General features: G+C 40.3%; 1 protein-coding gene across 2 annotated transcripts; it reads left to right on the forward strand.

Moving 5' to 3' along the window:
* The first annotated feature begins 3,063 nt into the window (after positions 1-3,063).
* Positions 3,064-12,038, forward strand: LOC308084347 (polyadenylate-binding protein 1A). 2 transcript variants are annotated; one of them, XM_080426953.1, is made up of 15 exons: positions 3,064-3,941; positions 4,660-4,853; positions 5,219-5,334; positions 5,802-5,950; positions 6,079-6,173; positions 6,299-6,436; positions 6,558-6,653; positions 6,884-7,156; positions 8,034-8,124; positions 8,465-8,578; positions 8,706-8,848; positions 10,782-10,866; positions 11,087-11,217; positions 11,411-11,505; positions 11,649-12,038. In XM_080426953.1, the coding sequence occupies exons 1-14, from the start codon at positions 3,749-3,751 to the stop codon at positions 11,498-11,500; spliced, it is 1,908 nt and encodes a 635-aa protein (XP_080283079.1). In that variant the 5' UTR covers positions 3,064-3,748; the 3' UTR covers positions 11,501-11,505; positions 11,649-12,038. The 2 variants fall into 2 exon arrangements, with proteins under 2 accessions (XP_080283079.1, XP_080283080.1); XM_080426954.1 differs by having other exon boundaries at positions 5,802-5,941.

The following is a 12,038-nucleotide window of genomic DNA, read 5'->3' on the forward strand; positions in this document are numbered from 1 at the left end:
ACACACACACACACTTTTCTTTAAGGATGAAGTGGAACATCAAAAAGTCAGTCAAGGTACAACATGTAAAATTGGGGGAAGTAGAGAAAGCACTAACTTTTCCTCCCAGAAACCCAGCCTTTCCATGCAGTCCTTTGGGTGTGTCTGCCCCACTGCCATGCGTCCAGGATGTGGGAGGAGGACACTACAAAGTACAACCACAGAGGAATGTCAAGCTGAATACCACTTATTAAATCCTTACTCATCACAGAGTCATGAAGTGACATCTTATTCACAAGAGAAACAAGCAGACCTTTGGACACAAAGTGGGCCCGATAGTGTGAGATGAAACTTAGAACTTAAGAGTGAATTATTAACCCAAACAGCTGCCCTGGGCCATCAGCTGAAATTAACCAGTGTATTTTCTTTAAGGTGGGACCTTCCCTCCGGCTCCACTATCTATGGTGTCATAAAACCAGCCTAAACAGACTTCTCTCTCTCTGACATGCTGCAGTGCTCAGAGCACCAGCAACGAAAATCCTTATAAAGGGAGGATGAAAAGGCGTTAGCTCTAGTAGACAAGGCACAGTATTGTCAAACAACCCGGCCTCATCTATCTTTCTGCAGATATATACAATTACTTTACTGATGATAAAAACGAATTGAAGTATTTGCGTAATCTCACAATCATAGTCATTGATTAATTGGAGATGAATAGTTTAACAAAATTGTTAAATGCAATGTACAGTCAAAGGTTATGCTAAAAGGATAACGCAACCAGCTTGTTTCTATTGTGGTCCTAAATGCATCAGTAAGACATACAACCCATACATTACATCATTGGTTCTCAAGCTAAATGTGTTAAAGGTTCTATGACATTCATTTTCACTTTTTATATTTTTTATGTTTTTTGGGGGGTTTTATGACCTCAAATACACCTAAAAAATCTGAACTTTGAACATTCAGTGGATTTTCTGTGGTCTGGGGTTTTCTGAATAATTAGGCTGAAAAGTAATCTGAGCTTGGCCCTTCGACAGTGAGGTCACAGTCGATTAATCCCGCCCACTCTCCTCCTCGCCCCTCCCCTCCCCTATCCTTTCCTTTGGGGGGGGGGGCGGAGCAGAGGCGATGATTGACAGGCAAAATCCCTCACCAGCGACACCCGCAGGCAAAGATTTATTTTTTCATTGCAGTTGAAAAGGCTTTAGAAATGTGAGAGAAAAACACCTGCCATGGATCAATGGAGTGGAATTTTTTGTTAAAACTTTCTATACACGTTTGAAAGACCATGACAAAGACTTTTAATGTGTGATAAAACTGAACGTCATGAAACCTTTAATACAGCATCACAATCATTTTGTTATATGTCATATGTTGACTATTCAAAAAGATCTACAAGCTCTCAGCGCAACACAAAGTGACTTGCTGTGAGCTTGTAGGTCTGCTATTTTTGAACATTTTAGAAAAATCTTTAGTGTTTGAAAAATGTTCATTAATTTTTTATTTTCTTTTAACACAATTCTTCTCTTCTGGGGGCCCCTGGCACAAAACATTTTCAGATGAGGGTCCCTGGCCAAATATCAATTTGGGGGTCCTTCCTTGGCACAAAAAGGTTTCAGAACTACTGCATTACATTTCATAAACGGTAAAAAAAAACATATATTTACAGAGAAAGTAGGGGGGGAATGAATATTCATTATTAATGCAATAAATATTGGAATAAAATGTTAATGTTTGTTTGTGACGGGCAGCTGCAACACTCACACTTGATATGTATCATACAAAGTTAAATAAAGGCAACATCAGGAGGTACAGGGCCTACACAAAATATAATATAGTGTTTATATGAAATCACGATGCTTTCTGCGCCCCCTGCTGAATTTGAAAACTGTTTTACACGTATTTCGAAAATGGCCTTTTTCCTTAATGTGACATCTATCCGGAGATTTGACAAGGTTTGCTGGCAGTCAGTCAACGACCATTTTAGAACGCATAGTTAAAATGTATTCTCGATTTTATTTATTACACTGCTGATACGACGTATGTACATTCATTTAGAGTCGTTTTCGAGCGTACTCTGTGGTGACACTGACGTTGCCGTCGTGGGCCGTTGGGCTCAATCTAGATTTCTAGAATAAAGATGCCAAGGTTTCGTCAGTGACGTCACCGTCATGCAGTGACTTCTGCTTCGTTCTGTTCAGCGATACTTCAAAGGACACGTGAAAAGGTTCGTGCAACAAAATGAAAGTAATTTATTTTCGTAAGTATAAATTAGGCTTAAATCTCAACAACAACAAAAATAAGTAGCAAAATAATTGTATATTTTCTATACAGGTGAAATAAACAAAGTAATAAGGTAAAGACCTACTGCTACAATACATTATCTGCAATATATTTGAAAACGAAGGTATGAGAAGTGTGGCGTAAAGTAACAAAGTACATTTACTTAAGTACTTTACTGTCTTAAGCACAGTTTTGAGGTACTTTTACTTTACTGGAGTATTTCCATTTTTTTAAAACTTTTACTCCACTATAGGCCTACAGATTTGACAGTCAAATATTTTTACTTTTTACTCCACTACAATTATTTGAAACCTTTAGTGACTAGTTACTTTGTAGATGTGTAGATTTTATTACAACATACATTAATCACTTCAGCCCTATTTAAACTTTGTCTATTTGAAAATAGTAAGCTTGTAAATCGGATATTTTCAAAATGTTTTTATACATTTGAAAACTTATGAAATGGGACATTCTGCATAACAAGTACTTTCCACTTTTGGTACTTTATGTACATTTTTATACCAATACTTTTGAACTTTTACTCAAGTAAATTTTGAATACAGGACTTTTACTTGTAACAGAGCATTTCCACATTGTGGTATTGATACTTTTATTTAAGTACAACATTTGAGTACTTTTTCCACCACTGCATATCTGCAAAATATGTGTAAACGAAGATAATGAGGATTGTTTGTTTTATCGTGGCCAGACTGGCCACATTAACTTCCGGTCCGATCGCCTGTGACGGCACCGTACCATCCTACCCGCCTGTACTGTGGGTTTAGACACCCAGAAACACACACGTCGCCCGTCCTTTTCATTCCCTGTAATTCGTCTGCGTAGGGTGTGCTCCGGAGCTAGTCTCGGCACACATTTTATTATTATGAAACAAACCAAAAGCTAGAGTACAAACGCAGACATATTTTTATAAGAAAAAGTAAAATCGGTGAAGCAGGATTTCATTTGCAAAATCAAGTAACGTAAAAAGAAGATTTTTTTTTTTTGGAAAAGACGCAGCAACCAGAGGAACGCAGGCTAAAGCTAATCCGTTAGCATCATTGTTGAAAGCGTGGGGTGATTAACGTTCATATTATTTTCCCTCCTCCTCGACGGGCATTAATATATCATTTCGTTTTAATTGCACTTGACAATATAGGATTTTGTATTACCGGCGGCAAAGCTTGGTGACTCGGCTGTGAAGGAATATAAACTTAGTATTGTAGAATTGTACGAAGCCAGCACGGGTAGGCCTCAAATCCGACATTTCGCTAATCAAGCTAACTAGCCCCACGTTGCTAAGCTAGCGAAGCTAGTTCTGGACCGTGGTAAAGGTTTATAATTCTGGACGCTAGTGACCGAAAACCCTAATTTGGGAAGAACAGTCATTCCACATCTAAAGACTGGTACTGGTCAGACAGTTGCCAGCTTTTGAAATCACGTTTATATACCTTTGTTAATTAAATAACCCCCTCGTGAGGAGTGAATCATGAATCCCAGCGCGCCCAGCTACCCCATGGCCTCCCTGTACGTGGGAGACCTGCACCAGGACGTGACCGAGGCCATGCTGTACGAGAAGTTCAGCCCGGCCGGACCCATCCTGTCCATCAGGGTCTGCAGGGACATGATCACCCGCCGCTCCCTGGGATATGCCTATGTCAACTTCCAGCAGCCCGCTGACGGTAGGTGTTTTTTTTTTCTCGTGATGAAATATGTTGCAGTGTAAAAAAAAAAAAAAATGCACACGTGCTGACTCCATTTTGTGTCGATGACACACACACACACACACGCATGGTAGCGATGGATGGGCAAAGCGATGATATTGTGTGCCGGGTGAAAATTAGGGTTGTGGATCCGGAATCGGAGGAACCAGATTCGGTTCCATTTGGAACCGTTTCTGGAACCGGTTTCTATCACACTGTCAGAGCAGGCATGTGGACTTTTACATTTCAAGGACCACGATAACTCTGAGTGTACAAATGGAACCAAATGGACCCGTAAGGGACCCGTAAGGGTCCATTTTGGTTCCATTTGTACACTCAGAGTTAGAGACCCGTTAGGGACCATTTGGAACCCCCTACAAGAATCGTTAAAGCTAACCACTAAGAAATAGGACCGAGGGAATCGTTAAGGAACTGGAATCGTTAAAATCCTAAATGATCCCAACCCTAGAAATCCACATCGGCAATATGGTATACCCATGTAATTATACATTACACTTAGGAAAATAAGCGGTACGATGCTAAGCGATGCCTACAATTGCCATTACGGCGATAGATTCATCTGGCTGCGGGTCAAGCCTTCTATCTATTCTAAAAGGCGTAGAAAAAAGTCATTTATATTCATGAACAGTGATGGTGTCAACGCAGAGTTTTTAAATGCTCTGTATTGTCTTTTCAGCTGAACGAGCCCTAGACACCATGAACTTTGATGTGATTAAAGGCAGGCCCCTCCGTATCATGTGGTCTCAGCGTGACCCCTCTCTGAGGAAGAGTGGTGTAGGCAACATATTCATTAAGAACTTGGACAAGTCTATTGACAACAAGGCGCTCTATGACACCTTCTCTGCTTTCGGAAACATCCTGTCTTGCAAGGTAAATTGAGACATAACTGTTGTCAACATTAACCACGCAAGTGTGTCAACATTAACCACTTAAACACTAGCTACTTGGTTGACAAGAGTCCCTCAGGGGTCTATACTAGGCGTCCTCCTTTTCCCCTCTGTACAGAATATTTGCACGGAAATTAGCCGATCTACAAGTTCGCAACGAGTCTGATCTTGTAGATCAGATGATTTTGTTGAATATTCACCCCACAGAATAGGGACACTAGGGTTCAAGTGGTTAAGATTAAGACTGCATGTGTAGTGTGAGAGAAAAAAGTGTGTGTTATAGTTACACGTATTTGATTGGCATGGTGTTTTCTGATCGTTTATATGCTCAAATGTGCTTTTCCCAAGGTGGTTTGTGATGAAAATGGCTCAAAAGGTTACGGCTTTGTGCACTTTGAGACCCATGAGGCCGCAGAGCGTGCCATTGAGAAAATGAATGGCATGTTGCTCAATGACAGAAAAGTGTAAGTGGGACAATAATTACCCTCTTGAACTCAAATATGTTCATTAACAATTTTAACAACAAAAAACCCCATTTAAGACTAATGTGTTGTTTTGAGGGGTGTTGAATTGCATCTTGTATACTAACTCTACTGCTGATCCTTCCTGACATCTTTTTTTTTACAATTGCATTATATACTCTGTTACTCATTTACACCCTAGAGAACGGAACCACATGCTATGCTCCCAGTCCTAATACGGTCTGGTTAAATAAGCATTATTTTTTATCTAAGTAAGAAATACGTTACCATACTTATTATTGTCTAGGCTTTTTTATGAATCAATATATAATGACCCCAATATTTTTTGAGTGGCTCTTATAATCCCTTAATAGCTAAATTGTCACCAGTGTTTTTCTTTGTAAATCTGAGCAGCACTAAAACTAAAATATTTATGTGACACTTTTTCATTACTAATCTCATCACAACAGATTTGTCGGTCGCTTCAAATCACGCAAAGAGAGAGAGGCTGAGCTTGGTGCACGTGCCAAGGAGTTCACCAATGTTTACATCAAGAACTTTGGGGAGGACATGGATGATGAGAAGCTGAGGGAGATGTTTAATAAATATGGTGAATATGGTGAATTGGGTGACTTTTTTTATTATCGACATTCATCACATTCACTCTACGATGTGTTGACAGCTGCTTGTCAACATGTTAAGTTGACCATTGAAATTAGTTTTAATAAGGCAAATAATCTGTTCCAGGACCTGCGTTGAGCATCCGTGTTATGACTGATGACAGTGGCAAATCCAAGGGATTTGGCTTTGTTAGCTTTGAGAGGCACGAGGATGCACAGAAGGTAAGTGATATTTCATATTATTTTCCTCCTGTCATCAGATGGAAGACTAAAGGTCTTTCTTTGCCATATTTTAGAATTACATTGACTAGACAGGGAAATGACCATGTTGTTCCATTGCATTGCAGGCTGTAGATGATATGAACGGTAAGGAGCTAAATGGCAGGCAGGTGTATGTGGGCCGAGCCCAGAAGAAGGGAGAGCGCCAGAATGAGCTGAAGCGCAAGTTTGAGCAGATGAAACAGGACCGCATGACCAGATACCAGGTTGGTTGGTCTTTATAAATGTGGTAGTTTTCACCCAGTTCATGGGAAAGGTCAAATAATAATAATGTCTTAATTATTAATGTCTTAATAATAATGTCTCTTTTTTTCCTTAAAAAAAAAGGGTGTCAACTTGTATGTCAAAAACCTGGATGATGGCTTGGATGATGAGCGCCTGCGTAAAGAATTCTCTCCCTTTGGCACCATAACAAGTGCTAAGGTAAAGACTGCACCTCAAACTCTACAATCACTCAGTTAAGATTACAGTATGGGTTTGAAAATACTCATTATTTTCCATACTAAGTCATAACTGAGGGAATGGTAGAAGACATGTTTCTTTCCCATAGGTCATAAAGATTTATGCTGTCTTTGATTACTTTTCAATAAAGTCACCAACATACACTCAATGTAGATTAACTAAACAATGCTAATCAATTTCTAACCCAATAGGTGATGATGGAGGGTGGGCGCAGCAAAGGATTTGGTTTTGTCTGCTTCTCATCCCCTGAGGAAGCCACCAAGGCAGTGACAGAAATGAACGGACGTATTGTTGCCACAAAGCCGCTTTATGTGGCCCTTGCCCAGCGTAAGGAGGAGCGCCAGGCTCATCTAACTAACCAGTACATGCAGAGAATGGCCACTGTCCGTGCCGTGCCCAATCCTGTCCTAAACCCTTACCAGCCTGCCCCACCTTCCGGCTACTTCATGGCTGCCATACCTCAGGTAAGACGGGATGATATAGGCCTGGGCATTAGGAAAACATCTCATGACTTCCTTACAATTTACTTTCAATACATGCTGCAATAAACATACTAATATTATGTACATATGGATTATCTTAGAATGTCATGTTAGCTGTTAGTTCTGTAATTTTGTGCATATAAATGAGTAATTGTGCCAGAGAAATGTTTCCTCACATTGAATGTCTTATTCTAGAGGATTTTAACCATTATCACTGCTGTAATACTACAGCACTAGCTTTTTTGTACTACAGGTTCAAGTGTTTTAGGCCCATGAATGAAATGAACATAAATTGTGGCTCAATGATTTGTGCATGGAATCCCAGGACAATGCAACCAGATGAAAAAAGTAAAACAATCAAACATGAGACCTATGGACAACCACATCTGCTGATTGTGCAAGTTTTAGGTTTACCACAATATTTACCACAATATTTCACTGGATTCACACAGCGTGCAAATGGCGTTAATTTTATTGAGTTAATCTCTGCTGTCTTCAAATCTAAAACATTTTTAAATCCTAAATGAACCCAGACATGAACATAAGCTTGGGGCCAAGTCTCTGGATTTGGAATGCAGAATATGAGGTTATAAACGGTTCATGGTCCTGGATTTTTAACAGAATCTCTTTTTATGATTTCTAGATAAGCTACCAATCAAGCATGACCATTTCCCAATGTCTTTTTAAGAAAAAGTTGGCAACTGTCAGTTTGTCTTGAAGATCCTGTCTTTAAGGGGAAACTAAAGAAAAAAGATCACACAATCAGTTCTTGACTTTCTCAATGGGTAACAGGAGAAACGGGTTGTTACTTCTCATCAGTGCGATAACTAAACATTTTGTTTGTGTATCTCCCCCACAGGCTCAGAACCGTGCTGCATACTACTCAGCCAATCAGCTGGCACAGCTCCGCCCCAGCCCCCGCTGGGCCACTCAGGGTGTGAGACCCCAGCGTAAGTAATCAGACCTGAACAGCCAGGAGGATGTCTATTACTTAAAGTGGCTATTCTTGTCAGGTGGCCTATGAATAAATGAATGTCTGGACACATGGTCCATAGAAAAAGCATACAATTACAGAAACATAAATAAAAACGGTGCAAAAGGCTATTTAGTGATTGTGATGCTGTAGAATATCAGTTGGTGGGATAAGTGAGTTATTCTTTTCTCAAGTTATTTTCTCTTGACTACCCTTGAACACTGGACAAACCTCATGTGGTGCAGTGTTGATTTAAAATGTGTCTTGTGTAAGATGTTTACACATGCACTATAATGCTGTTTTTGCTCTTATTGCAGACTTCCAGAACATGCCCAATGCCATGCGTCCGTCCGCCCCCAGGCCCCAGACCTTCAACCCTATGAGGCCAACCACTACCCAGGTTCCACGCATGATGACCTCCCAGCGTATGCGTGAGTATTTTGGATGGTTCTGAATAACTCCTCAGCAATCATTTGCTTGAGTTTCTTTTGACAAGCAGCAGAACCAATAAATTGCATCGGTGTGTTTGTGATGGAATGTTATCTCCTCTTCCCTTAGCCACCCAGGCCCTGGGTCAGCGTCCTACCAATGCTTCGGCTACAGCTGCCCCAGTACGCGCCATGCCCCAGTACAAGTATGCCCCTGGAGTGCGCAACCCTCAACAGCACATTCCCTCTCAGCAACAGGTCGCTATGCAGCAGGTAAGAATTTCACACTGATTGAAGCAGTGTTTGATGTACCACACTGCTCGGAATAAAGTTATATTAATATTCCTGTTAACCGCATGAACCCTAGTGTCCCTATTCTGGGGCAAACGATCAGCGAAAATAGCCGATCTACAAGTTCACCCCTTGTGAGCTTGGTAGATCAGCTATTTTCAGCCAAGAGATTTGTTGGTGGGGGAAAAAAATAGGTGACCAATTATAGACCCCTGGGGGTCTCGGAAGTCAAATAAGTACTATTCAGGGTTTATGTTGTTAATGTTGTGAGCAAACATAAGGTATTTGTATTCATGGTAGTGTTGCATGGTATACTGGTAATAAAAAGTATCCAGGTCCTGCTTCACTCCTACACAATGGGCCCCTTTTATACCTAAGTCATGATTCCGTCATGGGGTTAGCTGGAGGCAAGCGGAAAGGAATATTGGATTGGAGGCTAACAGTAATCACCTCAGAATAGTGGAAGTTCTTTGGTAACCGGCTAGCTACTCACTAGCCTCGATCTCCAGACTTTTATTGTTTAGTTTTGCTAAAAAATAAAAGCCTGGAGGAACGCGTCGGTGTACCCGGTATAGGAAGTGTTTCATTTCCCCAACCAACCAGAGTGCAGTGGGCGTCGCTCGTAATGTTGTGTTAACGGGGCGGGGGTTGATGGACAGATCGGTGAACCAATGGGATCAGGCGCAGTCTCTCTGCGCCTCTATACACCCGCCCCTCTATACACGAAATCAGGAGCGTTGGTGCAGCCTAGCTACTCACCTACTTGTTGGGTTCCACTAATCGTGTAATAGCTGCCACTGCCAGTCAAAAAAGTACGATATAGAACGCAAGGATCGGATCATCAAAAATGCTTGTTTCTAGCGCGCACTTCAAATCAGATACGGTTAAATAAAGTATTTTTTGTTGAAGTTATGGATATGTCTAAAGGTTTGTCATGCCCATTCATCAGAAATGGAAAGACAATAATTGTTGATTTCTCTCATAACTCACATATTGTGTGTTGGTTGTGTATTCAAGAAGACTGTCCCTCGTTGGGGGTGACAGGATGGTAAAAACCAGGTTCAGCAACGCTGGCATGAATGTATTGATTGCTTATCGTTTCATCAAATTACTTTGCCTCCATGTACGCTGTGCCCACACAACATAATCTTATCTAACGGTAAAGCGGTCTATACCAGGTTTGTGCAAAATGTGGTGCTTGATGAAAATGTCTTGATATTGAATTCCTTGCAAACTAAAACTGCACCTTGAATGGATAATTAAAAGGAAAAATTGTGTGATATGTTGCAGACATTCCTTATGAAGCAAATTAAGAAAAAAAAAGAATTTTACGCCAGCTTGCGGGCAGGAAATAAAATCTAATCAATCACGAGTTACAGTTAATCCAGGGGTTGAAAATGGGGCTTAATCTCAATTTGACATCTCAAGGCATGAGTGTCCGTTTTCTTTTGTTTTCTTTCCTTGCTTTCTTCACAAACAAGGCTTTGACTTTATAGAATGGACAATGATCAGACATGAAGTACTTTTCACAAATTTGACATCATGACTGTGCCCCATTACCCAACTGTTGGGGCTGCCCCAAACCCGTTTTTCAAGCATTTTCCGAACAAATATGTATATATAGATTAATTTGGTCAAAAACAAATCAAAGCTCTTTCAAGTAAGATAGTTATTCTTCAGAGGCCAGAGGTTTATCACATTTTGTCAAGTTACCCAAATTATTATTGTGATGTTTACCTAGGTTTGTTGTAAAGATGTCTAAGTCAATTTATTTGACTAATTCTTTTTGTGCAATTCCAGATGATCACTTATTCATCCAAATCCAAAGTATTCTAATTGAGTCGCCAAACCCTATCTAACTCATTGTTTGTTTGAACAAGCCAATAATCTTGCGATATAATGTCCTTCTCTCCAGCCTGCAGTGCATGTCCAAGGACAGGAGCCCCTGACTGCTTCCATGCTGGCTGCTGCCCCTCCTCAGGAACAGAAGCAGATGCTGGGTATGTACATTTTCTGTTTATCATTAACGGTTGCCTCTGATTCAGGCTTTGTCCGGTAATATGAACACTTCTGTGTAGTCTCCCCATTTTTCAGATCATGGATATCTGTTGAGTTGTCACATTGTTATTTGACCTATTTCCCTGTTGTCCCTACATTGAAGCAGTCTTTTGAGTGTGGCATTTACTAAAGGTGGCTTGTTATCCTCTCTACTCCCTGCAGGTGAGCGTCTGTTCCCTCTGATCCAGAACATGCACCCCAGCCTGGCAGGGAAGATCACTGGTATGCTGCTGGAGATAGACAACTCCGAGTTGCTCCACATGCTGGAGTCTCCAGAGTCTCTGCGCTCTAAGGTCAGTTAAAACATTTCACTTAAAGGCGTTTTGAAAGTGTAATTGTTAAGACTATTTTACAAGCTCTGTTTTACTGTATTCCTATTGAGCTTGAATCAGCGTCATACTTTCTGGATTGCGTGTAACTACTCTGAATGTAGTATGTATGAAAATGCTTTTCTCTACCGTGCTTAACCCAGTGTTTTGTTTTTAGGTGGATGAGGCTGTTGCTGTGCTCCAGGCACACCAGGCCAAGGAGGCCGCTCAGAAGTCCACCACCCCTGCTGGGGTTCCTAGCGTCTAAGAAAGGTGAGGGCAGCATGTGATTTGGTGTTGAATTAAGTAAATAATGAATTTGATGTCGTAAAAGGAATTGAATGGAGTTTGTGTTGTGTTTTGAATCGTATGTTGGATATTCACATTAGAATGTTTTTTTTTGTTTTTTCCTTCAGATCGAGCAACTTGAAACCTGCTTCACCGATAAAAAAGTTAGAAAAAAAAATTTAAACATTGAAAAACCGAAAACTCTGAAAACATTGCAAAATGATAAATTATTTCTTAAAAAAGACAAAAGAAAACAATTGACTCTGCCAGGTCTAGGAATGGTTTGACTAGGCCTTGAATAATAAATAATAATAAAAAAAAAGCAAAAGCTTGTTTAAAAAATTGCAAAACATAAAATCTAAATGAGAAATTTGATGATGAATGCATTCCTGTTTTATGTCATTTTACTGTGTAAGTGCTCAGAATATCAGCTATTGTGTACAGGAAGCTGATAGCTGAGCATTTTGAAAAGTAATTTGTATCGTAAACTACTGGCTGTAATAAACTCTCAAACAATT

The sequence above is a fragment of the Gymnoscopelus braueri genome (genome assembly GCF_963280865.1).
Source record: "Gymnoscopelus braueri genome assembly, chromosome: 4".
NCBI classification, from domain to species: Eukaryota; Metazoa; Chordata; class Actinopteri; order Myctophiformes; family Myctophidae; genus Gymnoscopelus; species Gymnoscopelus braueri.

Excerpts from the sequence above, each read along its gene's own strand:
- LOC308084347 (XM_080426953.1), top strand. The coding sequence starts at position 3,749 with ATGAATCCCAGCGCGCCCAGCTACCCCATGGCCTCCCTGTACGTGGGA. Across the intron at positions 3,942-4,659 it reads CTTCCAGCAGCCCGCTGACG|CTGAACGAGCCCTAGACACC; the intron begins GTAGGTGTTTTT and ends TTGTCTTTTCAG. Across the intron at positions 4,854-5,218 it reads GAAACATCCTGTCTTGCAAG|GTGGTTTGTGATGAAAATGG; the intron begins GTAAATTGAGAC and ends GCTTTTCCCAAG.